At 35.0% G+C, this 20,432-nt stretch overlaps 1 protein-coding gene across 1 annotated transcript in view; it reads left to right on the forward strand.

Annotated features, from left to right (window-relative positions):
* The window catches only part of VWA3B (von Willebrand factor A domain containing 3B), a 63,434-nt gene that overhangs the window by 39,779 nt on the left and 3,223 nt on the right, over window positions 1–20,432 (forward strand). Inside the window, 10 exon segments of the mRNA XM_039714555.1 lie at window positions 341–377; window positions 498–654; window positions 5,771–5,889; window positions 8,630–8,680; window positions 9,828–10,047; window positions 13,494–13,614; window positions 14,379–14,503; window positions 15,450–15,587; window positions 16,133–16,230; window positions 20,266–20,432. Of these exon segments, the coding sequence (XP_039570489.1) occupies window positions 341–377; window positions 498–654; window positions 5,771–5,889; window positions 8,630–8,680; window positions 9,828–10,047; window positions 13,494–13,614; window positions 14,379–14,503; window positions 15,450–15,587; window positions 16,133–16,230; window positions 20,266–20,432 (1,233 nt within the window).

Raw genomic sequence — 20,432 nt, forward strand, 5'->3', positions numbered from 1 at the left:
CTTGGGAAATAAGCTGGTTAATCTTTGGTCTTGGTAAAAAATAAATAAATGAAAACAAATTTCTGTTTAAAAAACAAATTGCCTTCCTATTTTATAAATTTCCTCTCTCCCTGATTAGGGCTCATGAGGCATAGAGTTTACTATTGATCATGCACTAGGAAGGCAAGGAAAACTAATTTTCACTGATTAATTTAGCAACTGAAACGTTTTACAGTTGTTGTGCATGATGCTGCTTGTAGACTCAAATTAAAAAGATAGAGGTATTACATGACAACTTATTTATGCATACTTTTGCGTGCACAAAACCTCTGAGATAACAAAATGCAAATTTTTCTCTTAGATCTGAAAATGCTGAATGTGAAAGGGGCATCTGAAAGGTATGTGTGTGCATATATAAATGCATAACAAAACTTACAGTTACGTATTTTCTTCAGTCATTTCAAAGCTTTCAAATGTATTTCTGCCTTGAGCTACATCTCACAGTCTCTCTTTTCTAGCTCTCTAGATGTCTCTTCAGCTCTTTGGTTAAAGAGCCATGGCTTGGCTGCTAGGCGACTCACCATCATGGATGCCTTAGCTCCCACAAGTGTCCTTCACAGTACGAAATACATCCCAGTTCTGGACAAGCATGTAGTTTCTAAAGTATTTGATAAGGTAAAACTCCTGTACTGTTTGAAAGCTAGAACAAAACTTGACAGTGTTTTCAAAAGTTTTTTAAAATTAATTTCTATGAATGTCATAATAACATTTTCTGGTATTGTGGATGTGCACTAAATGTGTCATGCATATCTGAATGTTTATTCATGCATCAGTAAGAAGATAAAACTGATAGTTAATAGTATGTCTTGCATACTTTACCCTTAAGTTCTTTCACAGTTACCAGCTGATGTCAGCGTGCAGCCATTGAGTGTTTGGCAATTTCTTGAGCATTGCATCCTCCACTGATACTTATTGATTCGCTGGAGGATGTCTGTTATTCCATAAAGTCATCTGGAAAAGGGTGCTGGTGCACATTTTGTGGATTTTTGCATTCTCAACTTTTACATGGGACTGCTAAGATATTTTGAAAAGTATTGTCATTCAGTAATTGAAATTAAATTTTGAGACCTGTAGACAGTTGTAAGATTGTATAAAATTTTGGGGGAATTTTGTATCATAAAGTTTAAATTGCTATTCCACTTACAAGAGATCCATTTCATGGCAAATTGCTCTATTTTTTCTTGTGTGATGAATCCTGCAAAAGTCCTATGAATATGCTGCAGCTCGTTTCAATTAATAAAAACTATTTCTTTAAACAATGCTCAAAGAAAAAGCTAAACTTTTTAAAAAATAATAAAGAAAGAAAAAGGGATTTGTAATAGAATGTGGTATAGAACTAAGTAAAAGATTTATAGCAAATGTACACAATTTTACATTTTAAAGTATTCATGCTTGTTTTTTAAATTTAGGAATGGGAATTTTTACTAAAGCATGCAGACTGTAGAAGAAAAACCAGTTCCTCTCTTTGGTAAAACCAGTTCCTTTATTTTGGTAAAACCAAGTCAAAATCAAGTTCTGTAAGGATTTTTTTTAGTGTGATATTTAAAAAATATAACTAAAAGTTGTCTTTTTATGTGAGAGCATTTTTAAAGGTTCATTTTAACATTTCAGATGTAAAATAGCCATTTTTAAAAAAAAATCAGACATTCAATAGTTACAAAACTGTGCAAAAAAATCTACCGTAAATGTCAAACAAAAGATATTGGGTATTTCACAAAACTCTTACATCTCCTTTGTGAGCAGTCACTTCTTTTTCCATCTTCTTCTGAATATACCTAAAATATCTTCTTTCTTCCATGTTTCTCAATGAACAGCCCTTTGAGTCCTTTATAGACAACCCTTGCAAAAAATAAAGCAGTGTTAAACAGAGACTTTCAAAGACAGTCTTTGAAAGTAGTCTAAGCCATGATTCAGCAAGTACTGTGTACAAGTAGTTTTTAATAGCAATTCATAGGAACTCCTGGTAATCTAATTCGGGACTGAAGTTCAGTGTTATTTGAATTAACAGGTGCTGTACAAAATCCAAACAGTGATCAATGGGCTTTCTTTAGATTCAAGGGTGCAAAGGCAAAATAATAATTTTTGTAATTTCTTCATACCTACTAATCTCCATTAGTTGTAGTAAGACAGTTTCTCAGGCAGTGGAGAATTATTGTTTTATGTGTAAAGGAATGGATTTTTCTGGATGTGAAGCTGAGTATGGAAAAGAAAAAGAAGGTTGAGGGTTGCACACAAGGTGCAAGCATAGAATTTTGAGCTACAGAACCCACTTGACCTCAAGCTTCAAGCCAGCATATAAAGAAGAGAGGGTAAGACTAGACAGTGAGCTTCAATGGGAGACTTTCAGGATCTTGATTATTCCAGAACTTCAGAAGATTCCGTTGAAGATAATAAATGTATAGATAATTTTGCATTCTTCCTTCTGAGATCCTAGTTTTCTTGGTGTGGAATGCAGACATCCTCATTTGCTTTTCAGGGGATAGTATAATTTTTATTTTTGGCCTTTGCTGGCAGTGATGATGGAATAAGTATGAACAGTTTTCTTATCTTGGAGATGCAGCAAGAAAAAGGTTTCCATGACAACTGTTCATTAAGAAAAGGCTGACCTGTTGTTTTCAGTTCTGTGCTATCTGTCAGTTTCACCCGAGTTATTTCAAAGAGGTTAATTTATTAAACTACCCATCCAGGTTCATATTCAGAAAAAAATATAATGGCTTGGGAGCTTGTCTAAATTATGTTATGTTAATTCTGGGGGAAACCTTCCCTGTAGAATCATGTAAATATATCTCACAGGCTGTGGCATCTAAGTACAGGTTTGCAAGTCATGAAGTTTTGACTCAGTGCTTTGCTCAAAAGAATTAGATTCAGCCAACAAAACCATCTTTCTTTGGTCTAAAATAAGAAAATTTTTACAGGATTATTGTGCTTTGGTTTTGTGTTTAAGATTTTGAAATTTGAGGTTTGAAATAAAAGCCATTTTTAAACACATGAATTCTTTTAGTGTGAAAGTTAAAATATTTAATTTATAAAGTGGAAAAACATTTTGGCAATAAAAAAATTTCTCTGTGATTTCTATGAGCTGAATCTGTCGAATTTCACTTGACTTTGTGAGCAGTTTTCATTGTTCTCAAATTATGCATAGTATTTCAAGTTTAGTATTTACTAAGAACACATTCCATTATGGTTTTTGTCTTCAAAAGTATAATAATGTGTTTATGCTTGTCTGGTCCTTCTATTCTATCCAAAGTACTTTATAAACTGTATTAAATATCCATGTTGCAAATTATGCTGTTTGGACTTGAAATTCCTCTCAGAATTTGTAAGGCTATGCAGACATGGGCTCCTACATGGTGAGGCCCTGCTGAACTTCTCTTACCTTGGTTTGGGTAACATCAGAGACAACAATCATGGCATTACAGAACTTGAAGAGGGGTCATCACTTCCCTGCCTGTCAGCTTTCAGACTTCACCTGGAAATGACAAGTAGCCAGATACCACTGCTTAATGGGCAGAGATTTACCTCATCTGTCTCCAGCAAGATACTTTCACTGACATGTTCCCATTGTCTTTAGCTTCTAAGTGATTTTAAGATTATAGATATCACTGAATTATGGGCAGAGATTTACCTCATCTGTCTCCAGCAAGATACTTCCACTGACATGTTCCCATTGTCTTAGCTTCTCAGTGATTTTAAGATTAATTTTGTATTAGGAGCTTTGATGTGGTCTGGCACTGATGTGACACAGATTTATTAATCAGAGAGACTCTGTCCTTGGAAAGAGAGGGTGACATAAAGCCACACTACTGCTCCTAAAAAAATTATTTTTGTTACAATTTGGAATCCAGCTATGCTGAGATGATTCAAACACAAATAAGACATTACTGAAAAATGTCCTCAGTGAAATAATTCTCATTATTGTTCTATTTTCTGATCGTTTGTCTTATTCCCCCAACAGGGGTCTTAGTTTAGTGTAAATTGAATCTCATCCATGTTTTTCTCATCTGTCCTGTAATCTCAGACAGGTACTTGGGGAAGATTCCCACTCAATCATATGTGTTGAAGACAGTTATGGGGGGAGTAACATTCTCTTTCCTCTCCAGTTCTTCCTTGTTTTTTTTCCCTTTTTTTTCTGTTTATATTCAGCATCAAGACATTGATATGTAAAACAGCTTTTCATTTATGAACTACTAAATAATTTAGGAGGCTGAGAGATAGTGGGACTTCGGACTGAGAGTTTGGAAGGCATCTTTCCTCCTCTTTAGTCATCCATTTCTAACCTTTTCTCTGCCTTTTGATGATCTACTTGCAGATGTATTCATTTTTATTTTATAATGAAGTTGACTTTTGTAGGTGTTGTATAGGGAGATTTGAAAAATATTAAAGTTCCTGATTCTGATGAATCTGATTAGGCTCCTAAATTGTCAAGACAATTTTTTTTTCTTTTTTTTTGTTTATATTCAGCATCAAGACATTGATATTTAAAACAGCTTTTCATTTATGAACAACTAAATAATTAGGAGGCTGAGAGATGGTGGGACTTTGGACTGAGATTTTTCCCTTTTTTTTCTGTTTATATTCAGCATCAAGACATTGATATGTAAAACAGCTTTTCATTTATGAACTACTAAATAATTTAGGAGGCTGAGAGATAGTGGGACTTCGGACTGAGAGTTTGGAAGGCATCTTTCCTCCTCTTTAGTCATCCATTTCTAACCTTTTCTCTGCCTTTTGATGATCTACTTGCAGATGTATTCATTTTTATTTTATAATGAAGTTGACTTTTGTAGGTGTTGTATAGGGAGATTTGAAAAATATTAAAGTTCCTGATTCTGATGAATCTGATTAGGCTCCTAAATTGTCAAGACAAGTTTTGGTGACCAATGTCCACCTTGTTCACTCCTTGGTGATCACTGTGATAGTGGGAAATCTCTCTCTACAGCTTTTCTACTCTAATTCCTTGCAAAAGAAAGTAGTCTAGAAAAAAAAGCATTAAAGACATTTAAATATCTACTCTCACTTTTTGGAAGGCATCTTTCCTCCTCTTTAGTCATCCATTTCTAACCTTTTCTCTGCCTTTTGAAGATCTACTTGCAGTTGTATTCATTTTTATTTTACAATGAAGTTGACTTTTGTAGGTGTTGTATTGGGAGATTTGAAAAATATTAAAGTTCCTGATTCTGATGAACCTGATTAGGCTCCTAAATTGTCAAGACAAGTTTTGGTGACCAATGTCCACCTTGTTCATTCTTTGGTGATCAGTGTGATGGTGAGAAATATCTCTCTCTAACTTTTCTACTCTAATTCCTTGCAACAGAAAGTAATCCAGAAAAAAAGCATTAAATACGTTTAAATATCTACTCCCACACCTGTATGCTACAATTAGATGCTAGAAAGTATGAGAATGTTTTTAGGCAATAAAACCTGGAATATGGTCATACACTAGACATATTTGTTTCCTTCTGACTTACATTATTAGAGTGAGTTGTTTGACAGCACTGATTTAGTTAGAATTACTTAGTAGTTAGGAATCTTAATTTGTAGCTTCTTCATAATGAGATTGTATAATTTTAAAAGAACTGGCTGGAAACTGTGTCTTAATTCTGACATTTGTGGTGCTTAGATTTTTCTTTCTGCAGCTTCCAGTATTCCTTCTGGCTGTTCTGAGCCTTGGCATTCAGTCATTCATAAATTTGTATGATAAATCATATCTGTGTCTTTTATTGTATGATAGATGTTACCATTGGCCCATGTTAGCAGTGACAAGAAGGGGATTGCACTAATTAATCCTTGGGCAATGAATCTTGATGCCTATAAAAAGAAGCTGGAACAAGCAATTAAATCCTATGAGAGGCAAGTCTACTCACCAGAAATTTATTATGGTTGCAGTCATGTTTCAGTTTTTTTTCTCAGGTACTCAGTATTTCCTCACACATGCTTTCCTCAATACTGATAATTCTGCATGTTGACACATTTTAATCTACCATCAACATGTAGGAGAAATTTTATTTTCTTAAAGAAAAATTAAAGCAGAATGTAAAAACAGATAATAGGCAAGGAGATAAATAACAACATGTTGCTCATATTATGTTTTTTCAGTAACAAAAGCAAAATTATTTTACTTTTTGGGAGCAAACCTGAAACCAGTCATCACTCAGGAGGAATTTGGCCATAAACATACAATGCTAGCCAGACTTCTGATTAAAAATTAAGCTCCTATATCAACAGGCTGACACTTAAATTAAGGACCTACTTTTTGCTGCCAGCTCTCTATCACCCAACTATGCATGCAAGGATACACTGAGGCACCAATAAGAAACTGACAATTTAAATTTGGCGTGGTTTTTTTTTTTTTGAGAGGCACGTGTATTGTACTTTTAAATTAAATTTTAGTAAAAGTACAACAGAGGTAAAGAGGGAAAAGGTATCAGATCTCTAAACTACTTCTTTCCATGATCCGACTTTGTGCATTTTTTAATTAAATAATGCCATTGACTACAGTGTAATTCAGTAATCATATGAGAGCTTTGACTAGAATTATTTTAATGAATATTTTTAGGCTGTATTCTAATAACATTTACAAATGTAATTAATTCATATTACCAAACCCCCCCGTTGATGACAAGCGTTTAGTCCTTGTTTTTTGATTAATTCCACAGGGGATCTTTAAGTTTTGAGATTATTTTCCTTGGGAGCTATATGATCACACCAGTTTTTTCTAAAGCATGTTATAGCTTTGTTTTTCAATCCTATTATCCTATATAGATACTTTGTGATAAAATCAAGAATTTTGATTTGAAAATGCTCCTTGCTATGTCCAGTATTAATGGAGTTCAGTGAATAAAAGTCTCTTGTTTTCTTTGTTCTGTCACTGAGACAACACTGTTATCAGGCTGATGAAGAATTAATAGAAATTGATTTGTCACTCATTTTAACAGAAGGTTCGAGTGGTTTATTTGTGATGGTGAATTCTGAAAAAAATTCAAGTTTTTCATTCCTGTGCCATACCATTGAATATTTTACATTTACTGACTTTGATTTTAAGGGAAAGAAAATAGTTTTCTGGTTAAACTCTTACAGCATTGCCACAGTCTCCCTAAGACTTCGGTGATAAGGATTACTGTTTACTTCTGTTTACCAACAGAGATCAATGAATCAGTGTATTTACAATAGTAGGATTGAGTTCCTACTTCCATGGAAAGGAGATACAGAAGACAAATCTACCTGAAGATCCATATAATTGGCAGTAGAATAAAAGGGATCTCTCTGCTTTTTCTCTACCTATGAAACAGCAAGCCAGCCAATTTTTTTTAATCTAGATGTCACAGCCCTTTTCTAGTAACTGAACTTCCAAAAGCTGTAGTTCAGCTTTGTAAATAGTGGTTGATCACAAATTTATTCTGACATGTAGATGAAACAACACATCAGGGCATCCAGGTTTCAAGCACAGAAGCAAACATGCCAGTATTTTCCCTATATGCAGATTGAGTTTAGCATCAGATTTAGAGGGAGAAAAGTGGCAAGGGCAGAATTTTTGTGGTCTGACAAAGAGAATATACAGTATTAAAGGAGAAAAACACTGAAAGCTTCATAATGTGTATGATTTTGTATAGCCAGAAGCTTTTATAATCAACTTAGTTATGGGTGTGCAGATTTAGAAGGCTGAAATAGGCATTGGAGCATGCTGAGACTGTGTATTGGGAATGAACTAAGTAGTTTGTATTCTAAAAAAGCTGGGCTATAGTTTCTGGTAGATAAAATGAATCATCAGGAATTTCATATTCAGAATCTGTTGTTAATGTGCTTTTTTTTGTGCATGCACCAGTAAATCTGGCAAGACTACTTGTAGTTAATCAGGTGTTCTCATATCCAAAAGAAATTTGGATTTTTTTTTTCTAGAATTACAGTAATTAGGACCATCAGTTTATTTCTATAGATGAATTGAAGAAATTCAGTGATGGCTTGTTTGGGACATTAATAGATGATCTTATAAGAGTTTAAAATTTCTGTCTTAAAAAGCAAAAGCAGAAAGTTTAGTGGAGCTTTTCAAAAATCTCAGAATGCATTGCTTTGGGATAATCACTTCTGTTTTCCTGTCAGTAGTTTTTGTTCATAGCCAGAGTTTAATGGATTAGTAACCTGAATGGCACAACTGAGGGGTAATCTTAACAGGAAAAAAAATTAGAAATTAGCATTAGTACATTCAGACTACATTTTCTGAAAATGTTTAATTGGAGGAACTGTGCAGCTTAACTGGCATTTAATCAGTTTTGTTATTTGATTTAACTTCAGCTGGTGCTGAAGACAACCATCCATAGAAAATCCTGGCAGGAAGCAGCAGTGATTGCCATTAAACCTTCTCTGACCCTGAAATAGTCATGCTGTTATATGATGGAAGATACTGCTTTCCCATCTTCTTTTGCAGTTGATAATTTCATAGCTGAATGATAAGGATACAATTTGATGATACAGTATGCTTGGAATACAAATCAGTGCAGATATCTTAAGAAAGTGTATTTATTTGCTAGTTTTGAGATGATCAGCTGCACAAGGAACTGCATTCCCTCAAAAACTGCTTTCCTTTCTTCAACAGGCGCCTGAGCCTAGTTATTTGGAGAGCGCTATCTCAGGAGGAAAGAGACAAGTAAGTTATCACTTTTGGTTTTCTAATGTACCTCTGAAGGTCATAAATATTTGATAGTTTTTTATCTATATTTCTATAACCAGCCAGTTTAATTTTGAAATATTTCATAAATATATCTTGTTTTCAAAAATGTGTATGTGATATGGTGTAATATTAAATTCTGGACCTCCTTTTTTGGTGCTGATTATTTTTAAAGGAAAGGACTTGCATTCCATTGGAATGTTGCTTCTCTATCCTTAATCAGTGTCAAGTGCAGGGCCTTGGGAGGGCAGCATGTCATTGCTTTGAACATCAAAGTAAATCTTCTCTCATTCCATAAGAAGCTCTCTAGTGGCTGGTTTGTCAAGGTGTAATAAGCACCTTAAAAGCATGTGCTGGAACTGTAAATCACTCTGGAAGTTTGTACTATGTTAGCCTATTTTTTGTATTGATTTAGAAAAGTAATTGCTGTATAAATATCAGTGAAGTTAGCATCTGTTAGTGCCAGAGAATAAAGCAAAGATCAATTAATGAAAACTGATTGTGCCTGAAATAGATCTTCACAGAAAAATGGGAGTGAAAACTAGAATGCTTTTAAGAAGACATAAGCTAATGAGTAAAAAACCTACAGTTCTATCATTACTAATGAGAACTAAAACCTCATTCTGGTGCAGAGAGGAAATGAAGACTGTTAAACAAAACAGCATGTAATGAAAAAAAGGGAAATAATTGTCTCTTGATAGAAAATTAGTTGCAAAATATAGAAATTTGACAGGGTGTCATCCAAAATTTTTAATTATTGATAACATATGGCAAATTACGCATGTAATGAAAAAAATGTCATAGCAATTGCACAGTCTATTGCGAGAGGAGCATATAAATCATTAGTATTGTGCATAAATGTTAAAATATTTTATTTATTTTGCAGAAATTATGGCTCAGCCACTTGAATGTCTCTGCAGCTCTCTTTCTATAGGCATGATTGTTCGACCAAACACAGCAGTAGCCGGATGAAATGCAAGAACTTGTAGCACGCAGAAGACAAATTGGGCAAATCTGATTCTTTATTCTGCCTTCACAATTTGTGACTCTATCTGTAGAGCACTGATGTAAAGGAAAATTTTTCCTATTTGTGATTATTAATTTCTTTAAAAATATTTTTTTCAAGATTTAAAGAGAATGGGCCAGTCCAATATATACAGCATAAAGAAACTTTGCTGGAGGCTTTAGAGAATTTGGGATGGCCAGTTTCCTATGAAGACGTAAAATTGTTAGAAGATGAGATATTGACAGCATTAACATATATACAACAAGCCTCTGATCTTCAGGAATCTGTCAAAAAGGAAATTGAGAAAAGCTCAGAATCACACATAAGCAACAATAAAAAGGTAATACATGGTCAGATATTAGATATTTTCCTTCACTATGTACCTCTGGAATGTTTTTTTTTCTATGATCATAGATGATAAAGTTGAATTGTAGCATGATGCTAAATAAAATGCACATAGGAAAATAAGGTAGTTAAGAAGAGAGCAAGCTTTCAATTACTTTTTTTATATATTGGGGAAGTAGAAGTTCTGAAGTTTCAGAGACAGCCACAGAAACTGAGCCTCTTAGAAATAAATCACAGCAAATGATCTTTATCTCTGCTGTAATGATAGCAGGAAAGAGAAATAACAGATATATTAAAGGCAATTTAGATACAAGATTTGTGGTTGGGTTAATATCTGATAAACAGGACTAAAAGATATTCTAATAACAGAGGAATTCACTGTTATCTTCCGTGGTACATTTCTTGGAAAAGAAAATATAGAGAGAAGAGGTGGGATTCAACTTCATTTTTGTACCCTAAAATTTAACTGTCTCTAAAATATGGGTATATGTGAACTGGTGGGCAATATCACAGCATTGTGAACTGAGTCAGTGGCATCTGGAGCTCATTCTGAACGGGACACCCACTTTTGGCTAGGCAGAGAGGCTTTTTTCTCTCTCCATTTCATTAATACATTAATCTAGCATTAATAATACATTAGTCTAGCTACTCTGAAACTACGACTGAAAATAGTGGTTTTGTATATAAGTGTGTGTTTTCTGTAGTTTTTGAGTTTTTTAATTCCATTAAGACTGCAAAAATTTGAAAACATTTTAATGTCTTTATAAAACAGATGATCTTGATTTATTTTGAAAATATTACATTGCTGTTAGAGCTATTTTGATTACTGATTTACCTATACCATATAATGTCCCAATACAAGAGCAGCAGAAACATGTTTATGCTTCATTTGTTGAGTGTAATTTTACTGTTGCTTTGGAACAACCAGTGTGTGCTCTCAGACATGATGTGATTAACATTGTGCAATCACTTATCCTGAGTCAACCTGCTTTAGGAGTCTAATCAGAGCAGCATCTTCAGTAATTGCTAATCTGCAACTGAAAGGCTTCAAGAGTGAAGGGCAGAAATGCAGATGTAATTAGAATTCTGTTTATATAGCATAAAAATAATGAGAAAAAAAACCCAAGAAAAATGGGAAGGCTTTAAAAAGTTTTGTTGAAGGTTTTGCCAACTGTGATGTCTGCCCACAAAATGGGTGTAGAAAAATAAACTGACAACTGAAATACATTACAGCTAGGAAATAGCTGATATGGCATTGAATGAAAATTGTCATTGTGACATCATAGAAAAGTCACAATTATCCTGAAATTACTCAACAAAGCAGACTTTGAAATTTCCTGATGATTTTTTCACTAAATTTTAAATAAAACACCTTCGTTTTCAGCTCTTTCTTTTTAGACTCTTTCATAAAAATGGGCTAGGTCCGTGCAGAATAGGCTTGTTCCCACTGGCACCCAGGGAAGAGTGGTGGTTGCTTGACTCTGGAGATGTCAGGATTATGAGAACCCAAAGTTTGAGCCAAGATACATGGAGATCTGTGGGTATTCTTCATGTCTATTCTCACTTATAGTACGAAAGTGCAAAGACTATTCTTTTTTAAAGGGAATTAAAAAATGTTGCAGCTGCTGGAAGAAGTAAATGAAGTCTCCTTCACCCATTGTGGTTTAATGCACTGCTTTCAACAGAAGCAGAGCGAAACATGGTAAAAATCCCTGAGAATCAGATGGGGCTCTTTTATAATAAAAATACTGAATGCCAGAAATGGCCACTCCAACAGTGTCTGGGTCAGTCCTGCTGAACACCTGAAAGCTGTGTGAGAGAAAAGAAAGATGGATTTGAATTTAGACGGTGTTTCTGAGCCACCTGAATTCTGCACGACTCGGAATCCTCATTGTGGATGCTTGTGTCATCTTTAGTGTTTGGATTGATGTGGAGTGCTGGAAGTTGCCCAAGTTATTAGTCAAGCAATACAAATTAGTTGATAATAAATATTCAGCAGCAGCTGTCCTTTTAGAGCCTGAGGAATTAAGTAGATGCGTTACCCAAATACTTTTTTGTGTCTGTGGAACTGTAGGTCTGCTCTCAAATCAGCCTTTGTTGCGTTATACTTCAAGCAGTCAGTTAAGCACTGTGAAGAGCCTCTGGCTTAGTCTGAGTTTGAAAACCCAAACTGTTGATATAATTAATATTCTGTAGGGGTAAAGAATAAGCTAGAAAAAGCACATGTATCTCTAATTTAAAATACCTCCTTGCCTCCTCTGTGTGATTTGCTTATTTTTAGGACTTTTTTTCTAGGGTTGTTTGTGATTTCTGAGGGGGAGTTTGAAAAAAAAAATACTGTAATAATTATAGTGAAACTGAGAACAAACAATTTAGTCAAAGTTATCAATGTCTTTTCCATCATTATTGACTACTAGTGAAAATCAAATATCAAATCAAATACATTTTTTTAGAAAAAAAAAGTCATCAAAAAAGGAAGCAAGTCATACACATCCTAGCAAGCAGGGGTTTTATTAAGTCTGTGAGTTATGGTCATTTTTCAGAACAATGTGTAGATCTGTGGAAAAGTTTGAGACTTCAAGTTGCATATTTTTTTGATTCAGAAAAACCATGTAAGAGATGGATGCCTCCAAATTGTTCACGAGGTAGGCTAATAAATATTTTTAAAAAATAATGGGGAAACGGATTTATTTAATGATGAAAATAAATGCCACAATTTTCATTTAATGGTGAAACTGATTTATTATACGCAAGTTTTGCACTTGCATGTAATTTATACTTGGGAACAGTATTGTGAGCAGAATGGCAAAAATAATTAGTGCATGAAGAACCCCAAATAGTGGGGCAGAATAATGGACAGTGGCAGGTCTGGAAGATGTGGTATAATATTTTTGCTAAAGTGGAATATTTAAAGTGGCTGAAAATATCAATTGAATTTTGAATTTATAGTAAATAAACTTTTTTCCCCAGACATTTGAAGATTTGTTTGAACATTTTTTGATTTCATATTTGATTTTCAATGATTCATCCCATACAGTGAGGTACTGCTAACGCAAATCAGATTACTGTGAAAACTCTCCTGTCTGCACAAAAGAATGTGTAGAGCAAATTTTCTTATTCTGAAAAAAGAGCTGATTTTCCTTACCTCATCCTTTAATATGAATTATGCAACTTTGTGATATTTTTTTAGAAAAATGGTAGCCAGAACACAATGAAAATATAGGTATTGTTATGACCATACAGAAGTGGATTTTATAACGAAAACACTTATATAAGTACCTCCTGTACTTAGAACTGTTCTGAAAGTTTAACGTATTTCCAGTTCCCTGTGAATTCTGTACAGATCTTGTGGCATTACACTGCCTCAGGTTTTAAATAATTCCAAAGAATAGATTAAGACTGTATTAGCCGTTGTAAAGAAATGATTGTGTCAAATTACAGAGACTTGAAGAAGAAAGTGGAAAGCTGAAGTCTAAGACAAGACAAAAATGTCAAATATTTGTGACTCACAAAAGCCAGAAGGTAATTGCAAGATCAGACATCACAGGATTTTATTATCCAGGTATACATTTTTGTCCACATCTTCAATATTATTTAGTGTTCCTTAATACTGATGAAACACAAGTTATGGTCATAATTAACTACTTCTTTCTTAATGACATTTACTATGACGTGCATATTAATGAAAAATGAATATATATTTTGTATGTGCACATATATATACATTTATACTAAGACATTTATTTTGTGAAGTTGGAGAGCAATTATATGTTTTTCTATGAAGAGTATGGAAGGAAATCATAAGCCAAGCTTTTGCACATCTCCAAAAAGATCACTAAATGCTGATGCATTTTTGGTTGAATTTTAAGCCAGAGTGGTTAGTAGGTAAAACTTAGTTCTGTTATTTCACATAGAGAATATTGAAATATTCTCTGTGTGTATGCGTTTATCTTTGTATTACTTTTACTTTTTTGGTTGTTTTTTTTTCAATTACATATTTTTAACTGTGGTAGCAGATTCATTATGTTACCTGTCAGTTTTATTATGTTAACCTGATCAGCTTACAAATTTCAGACCTGTGCTTGAAAAAGTCTTCATTTTCTTTTTATAGCACTATTAGGGCTGGTTAGTAAGGCAGGGGTTTTAGGTACAAATGTCTCCAATGCCCTAGCACAGCTTACAGCAGCTAAATGAAAATGAAGAATGTATAGTATAGACATGGTTGACCTCAGTGATGTGTGACAGCCTATGGGATTTTTTTACAAAATAATTACCACATGGGATGAAAGAAAAATAATTTGAATATTTTATTCTGTTGTTTTTCAGGAACTGTGATAAAGAATATTAGTTCTGCCTGTGCACTTATTGACTTCAGCAATGGGGAGAGCTGTGATGTCCCTGCCAAGTTCATTATACCTGTGGGAGGTGCTATGCCATGCCCACATCTGCAGGTGAAAAACTGTATTTTTTCATGATTGCAAATATGCATTTTATATTTAAAAATATGAAATTCATTTTATAACTAGGTAATAAATTATAGATTTTTAAAAAGTCTTTTAAATACATTATATTAAAGAAGAGATTTTCATTATAGTAATATCATGCTATTTTCAACATGAAGTTTTAAATTTGTTTGAAGCTTATTTTCATTGTAATTCTATTCATTTGTTTATTAAAATTATTTGTTCTAAATCTATATTGTTCTCTTTATAAAACATGAGTATTTCCCCAGCCATAGAAGAAAGGTGAGCTGTTTATTAGTAGAGTTATGGTTTCCTATCACATAGATTATAAATGCAAGAGAACCGTTTATACTTAGTGTGACTTACAGCAGGTTCTAACCATTTCGTTTCCACAGCATGTTTTAAATCCAGCAAATAACCATATACTAAGGCAAAAAACAGTAATAAAAAATTGTAATCTCTCTTCCATTTCTAGTTTTCTTTACAAATTACTAGCTGTAATCACAGCTGGGGTTTTTTGGTGATTCTTGTTTTACACACCAGAATGGTGATGGTTGCAATTTTGGATAAATCAGTTACATCTGGAATTATCTAAAATTCCCAAGGCTGGTTTAAAACCTGGTTGAACGCCTTAAAATTTGCATAGAATCCAAGGGATTTGTAAGAGTTTCCTCATTCAGTTCAGCTTGCTAGCTAAGCCCAGGTACATTTAGTAGAGGTCTATCCTTTATTTTTGTTTTGTGTTTGGTTCCCGATTCAGTGGAAATTGCATGATCAGAACATGCAAGGACCAAGTTCTTCTTTTCTTTCGATGTCCATATTAAATCATAGGAACATGATAGAATGATGACTCCTGTAAAAATACCTTAGTAGTTATGTCTTGTAAACCTCACAAGTTGCATGCTTCTTGCACTGATGCGTTCCTGGTGCGCAGGTTGGAGATTATGTGTTTGCCAGAACTGGGACACGGGCAGAAAATGAGTGTTATATACCTGCCATTGTCATAGCAACACCACAGAGGGTGGAGACAGGTGACAAATTCTACACAGTGCTGCTGTTCAACAACAGGGAGGTAAGTAAACCTACAAGATGATACCAGTCTGGCTGTTTTTAAGAGGCAGATAGAATTTTCCAGGCTAATGAGCTCCCTGTCCCAATCTTAGTCTCCAGCTAACCAGAATAAATCACATTTCAGAGTGCAATAGACAGCTCATGTAATAAACTTGAATAAAGAAATTCTGTTGGATAATTTATTCTTAAATCATACTCTATTCTTTCTTATTTGATACATTTGGTGGCTTTCACAAGTTCCTTGGTTCTAAAATAAGAACCATAGGGAGTTTTAACACAGTTGGTATAGTTGTAATGAATTCCATTATGTTTGTTTGATTTGTTTTATGCTTGTAAGCCATTATGATAATTTCACTGCATTTTTCACAGCATGCATTAAATAAAATTTACTTTGTACATGAAACTTTTATATTAATTTTATATTAATTATCTTTATTAGAGGCTGATTACAGTTACATTTAAACAGTTGATTTTTTATGCATATGTATCTTCATTGCTTTTGAGATTTGGGTTTAAATTAGATGAATATTGATTGTGTTATTGCAGGAACACTGTATAAGAAGCGAGCTCATTAAAATCAGCCAAACCAAGTATGCCTATTCCTGTCAGTACATAAGAATGGTGCAGACAGCGGATTATGAGATGTGAGTATATTTCAACCTAAAAACACCAAATCTTTAAAATTCGAATCCTAAATGTTGCACTTTGAGTTCAGCTGTGCTGCCAGGATAATACTCTAACTACAACTATTGTGAACTGGCTTACCCTACACATGCAATTAAAATTCGAATCCTAAATGTTGCACTTTGAGTTCAGCTGTGCTGCCAGGTTTCCATTCATAGTACTCTAACTACAACTATTGTGAACTGACTTACCCTACACATGCAACTAAGTTTATGTGAGAATTTACTGCCTTATTTTCATTCTGGAAATATTGGTGGGATCTGATGGTTTGAAGCTTAGTCCCAGAAAGTGGTTAAGGGGATTGCTGAAAGGTGAGGTGGAGTTTCTATTTGTTGTAGACCTTATCTTCCTTTTAAAATACTTACTGTTATGTAAAGCTGCACATTAAATTGCATTTTCTGAGATCCTTATTCATTTTCTAGAGAATAATGGAGAGAGTGTGTAAGATGAGTATGAGCCCCTATTTAGGTTCTGCAGAATTAATGTGCAGCAAGATATGAAGTGTGCACTGAAAATGCAGTTGGTTCCAAGTGTTTATGGATTACATTTTCATCTTGTATTAAGTTCTAGTTTAATCCAATTGAAATTTTGACAGCCTTCAGAGCACTAGCAACCCTCAGACAACCTTCAGATGGACAATAAAATCAGAACAATCATCTAGGGATATTTCCCCAGAGTACATTCCCAGCCTACAATTTTTTAAAATTTTAAAATTCTCTGAAGCAGAATTGGAGTCTCTGTATTAAACAGCCTTGATTTTCTTCCATGAATTTGTGCAGTTACTTATTTTGAAACCATGTAAAACTTCATCATCCATAGCTTCTTCCCGAGGGAGTCACAGTTTCACATTTTGTGTGAGAAAACATAATTTGGTTTTGAGTCTTCCATTTGCCTTGACATCTACAAGAGGAAGGATTTCCTCTCCCATATAGTATGAGCACTGCTGCAAAAGGATCGCAGAATCTCCATCATGGGAAGTGTATTTCCAAGAGGAAACATGAACAGGGAAAATCACAGAATTAGCTTGGTTAGAAAAAGACCTTTGAGATTGAGTCCAACCTATCACCCAGCACCACCTTGTCAACAAGAGCATGGCACTGAGTGCCACATCCAGTCTTTTCTTCGACACCTCCAGGGACGGTGACTCCACCACCTCTCTGGGCAGCCATTCCAATGCCCAATCACTCTTTCTGTGAAGAACTTCTTCCTAATGTCCTGCCTAAACCTCCTGGAGCAGTTTGAGGCTGTGTCCTCTTGCCCTGTCACTGGTTACCTGGGAGAAGAGACTGACCCCCACCTGGCTGCACCTTTCTTTCTGGTAGTTGTAGAGAGAAATAAACTCCACCATTAAAGGCAATTTTACGTTACAGAATCATGGGAGGGGTCAGATTGGAAGGGACCACAGTGGGTCATCTGGTCCAACCTCCCTGCTCAAACAGAGTCATCCCAAATCACACAATAAACTCCACCATTAAAGGCAATTTTACATTACAGAATCACGGGAGGGGTCAGATTGGAAGGGACCACAGTGGGTCATCTGGTCCAACCTCCCTGCTCAGAGTCATCCCAAATCACATGGCACAGGATTGCATCCAAATGGTTGAGTATGTCCAGTGAGGAGACTGCACACTCCAGTGCTTGGTCACCCACAGACGTTCTTAATTTTCATTCAAATGTTCTAATATGATTATAATCATTAAAGATTTAATCTAAAAATTATGGGTGAGGATACCAGTCGTAGGCTGATCTATGGATTCACTGAGAATGATGGAGTGAAAAGCAACTGAGATTCAAGTCCTGTGACTCCCACATATTTTCTAGTAGTGATCCTAGTACAGTTTGAAACTCAGCTTTCCACCAGCTTGCAACCACAGCACGCAAACAAATGAATGCCCTCTCTTTACTGAGCAGAATTTCACATCTGGGAATATATCAATGCCTTTTCCCAGGCCACATCATTGATACAACAGTGTCTCACAAAAAAACAAACCTGAAGACCATGGTTTCCTTCTCAATGCAAACAACCAGTTGAAATGAGGCAGGTATATAACTGGTCTGAGTTCCAGCAAAATCAGCAGAAGTCTTTCCCTTCCACTGAGTTGGACTGCAATTCCAAATCTGGGAATATATCAATGCCTTTTCCCAGGCCACATCACTGATACAACAGTATTTCACCAAAAACAAACCTGAAGACCATGGTTTCCTTCTCAATGCAAACAACCAGTTGAAAAGAGGCAAGTATATAACTGGTCTGAGTGCCAGCAAAATCAGCAGAAGTCGTTCCCTTCCACTGAGCTGGATTGTATTCTGAGGTACCATATCAAGGAAAGATGTGATTAAATGCACAAGCAATAAGAACAGTGTCCATTCTACGTGCTTTGTTTCATGAATGAGTGCTTTGGTACAAACAGTCACTATCCAAAGAGAATTTATTATCAAGCTGACTTGCCATTTTATGTACAAATGAGAAAAAAATTGAATTTTGCATTTTGCAATTTTGGAGAATTAACTGAAATTAATGCACTAAATGGGGTTTCTGTTAGAACCCCTGAAGCAATAAGAACAGTGTCCATTCTACGTGCTTTGTTTCATGAATGAGTGCTTTGGTACAAACATTCACTCTCCAAAGAAAATTTATTATCAAGCTGACTTGCCATTTTTATGTACAAATGAGGAAAAAGTTGAATTTTGCATTGGCAAACAGAGGAATTCTTTGGAGAATTAACTGAAATAAATGCACTAAATGGAGTTTCCATTAGAACCCCTACCTTTTATGAGGGCATGGAAGTGTGCTTTCCAATGAAGCTTGTTATTTATTATATTCCTAAAATAAATCCCTACCTGTTGTCGTCATTTTGCAAAAGGTCATACTGTTGTCTCCTTATCACAAAAGTTTCATACCTTATTGGTGTTTTCTCACAGGCAGCTCTTCAGAGCACTGACTCTTTCTTCCTCAACAAGCAGCCAACTGACTCCAATTCTTTCTCGCCTAGCCAACCCACTCTTTTATAGCACTCTTCTTCTCCTCATTGGTCACAGCTGTGGCCTGTTAAAGTCAGGCCTGTTCCTAATCTTTGGTAATTGGCCCAGCTGTAACTCCTTAGGGGTGAGATTACTTTCTGCACTATCTTTATTTTCTTATATTCTATCCCCCCCACACTTACCTCCTATGTCCTACCTAGATGGGGATACTGCAGCATATTGCTCATGAATGTGCACAGATCTAATGAGAAATTGCTGACATTGTTGATAGGAAAAATGCAAAAGCATAATTTAATTGGAAAGTCATCTAAAAGTTTAAATGCAGTGTTATATTAGAACCTCAAAAAGAGACAAACTGTTTGTTGTAAATACTGGAATAATAAGGGGAAAAAAAATTGAAAGGAACTTCCCAGCTTCCCATGTTGACAGGAATTCCTTGGTGCTCACAGATGTATTACAATGGCTTGGCTAACTTCAGCTCTGAGTTCTTTGGGATTGTCTTTCAATGTTTTTGTGGTGTGTATTTGGGGTTATGCTTCATTGACTAATCTTTACAGGTACTAGTATAGCCCTTATGGTTTTAGTAATGTTCATGAGACATTAGCATCTGTTTGGGGCATTTTCCTGCCATCACTATGGAAAGAAAAAATTGTAGCAGAACAAGTGCTCTGCAAATGTAGCCAACAAGTTCCATAAGCAAAGTTCAACACTGTGTGATCTGGACCCACACGGCAAAAGGATTCTTTTTGCCCACATCCTTTCTGGAGTCATAAAAGGCAGATAAGGTTAAGGGCCAGAGCCCTGTTTTAGGCTATCCTTCACTTATTCTATAAGTAAAAGGGAGACTGAATTGTAGGACATTTATAGCCCTGTCAAATGGTCAAGAGTGTGATAAGTCCTTCTCTTGTCAGTACAGTATGAGATGTGGAAAAAGGTGAAATCTGTGTCTTGTAAAAGAGGCTTTATGAGATATGTGCTTTTAGCTTAGTGGATTTTCTTTTTTGTTTTTCCAGCCTGGATAGTGAGACTACAAAGCCCTGCCCTCGCCCACCTGTGGACGATGAAGGAGAAGAAAAAGCAAGGAAAAGTATAGTGAAAGAAAAGAGGAGAAAAAAGAAAAAGAAGAGGACAACAGTAGACAAAAGGCATCCCAGGGAGATGATGTCAGACTTGGATAATC

This window comes from Passer montanus, unplaced genomic scaffold, assembly GCF_014805655.1.
Source record: "Passer montanus isolate IOZ18808 unplaced genomic scaffold, ASM1480565v1 scaffold3, whole genome shotgun sequence".
In the NCBI taxonomy this organism is placed as follows: domain Eukaryota; kingdom Metazoa; phylum Chordata; class Aves; order Passeriformes; family Passeridae; genus Passer; species Passer montanus.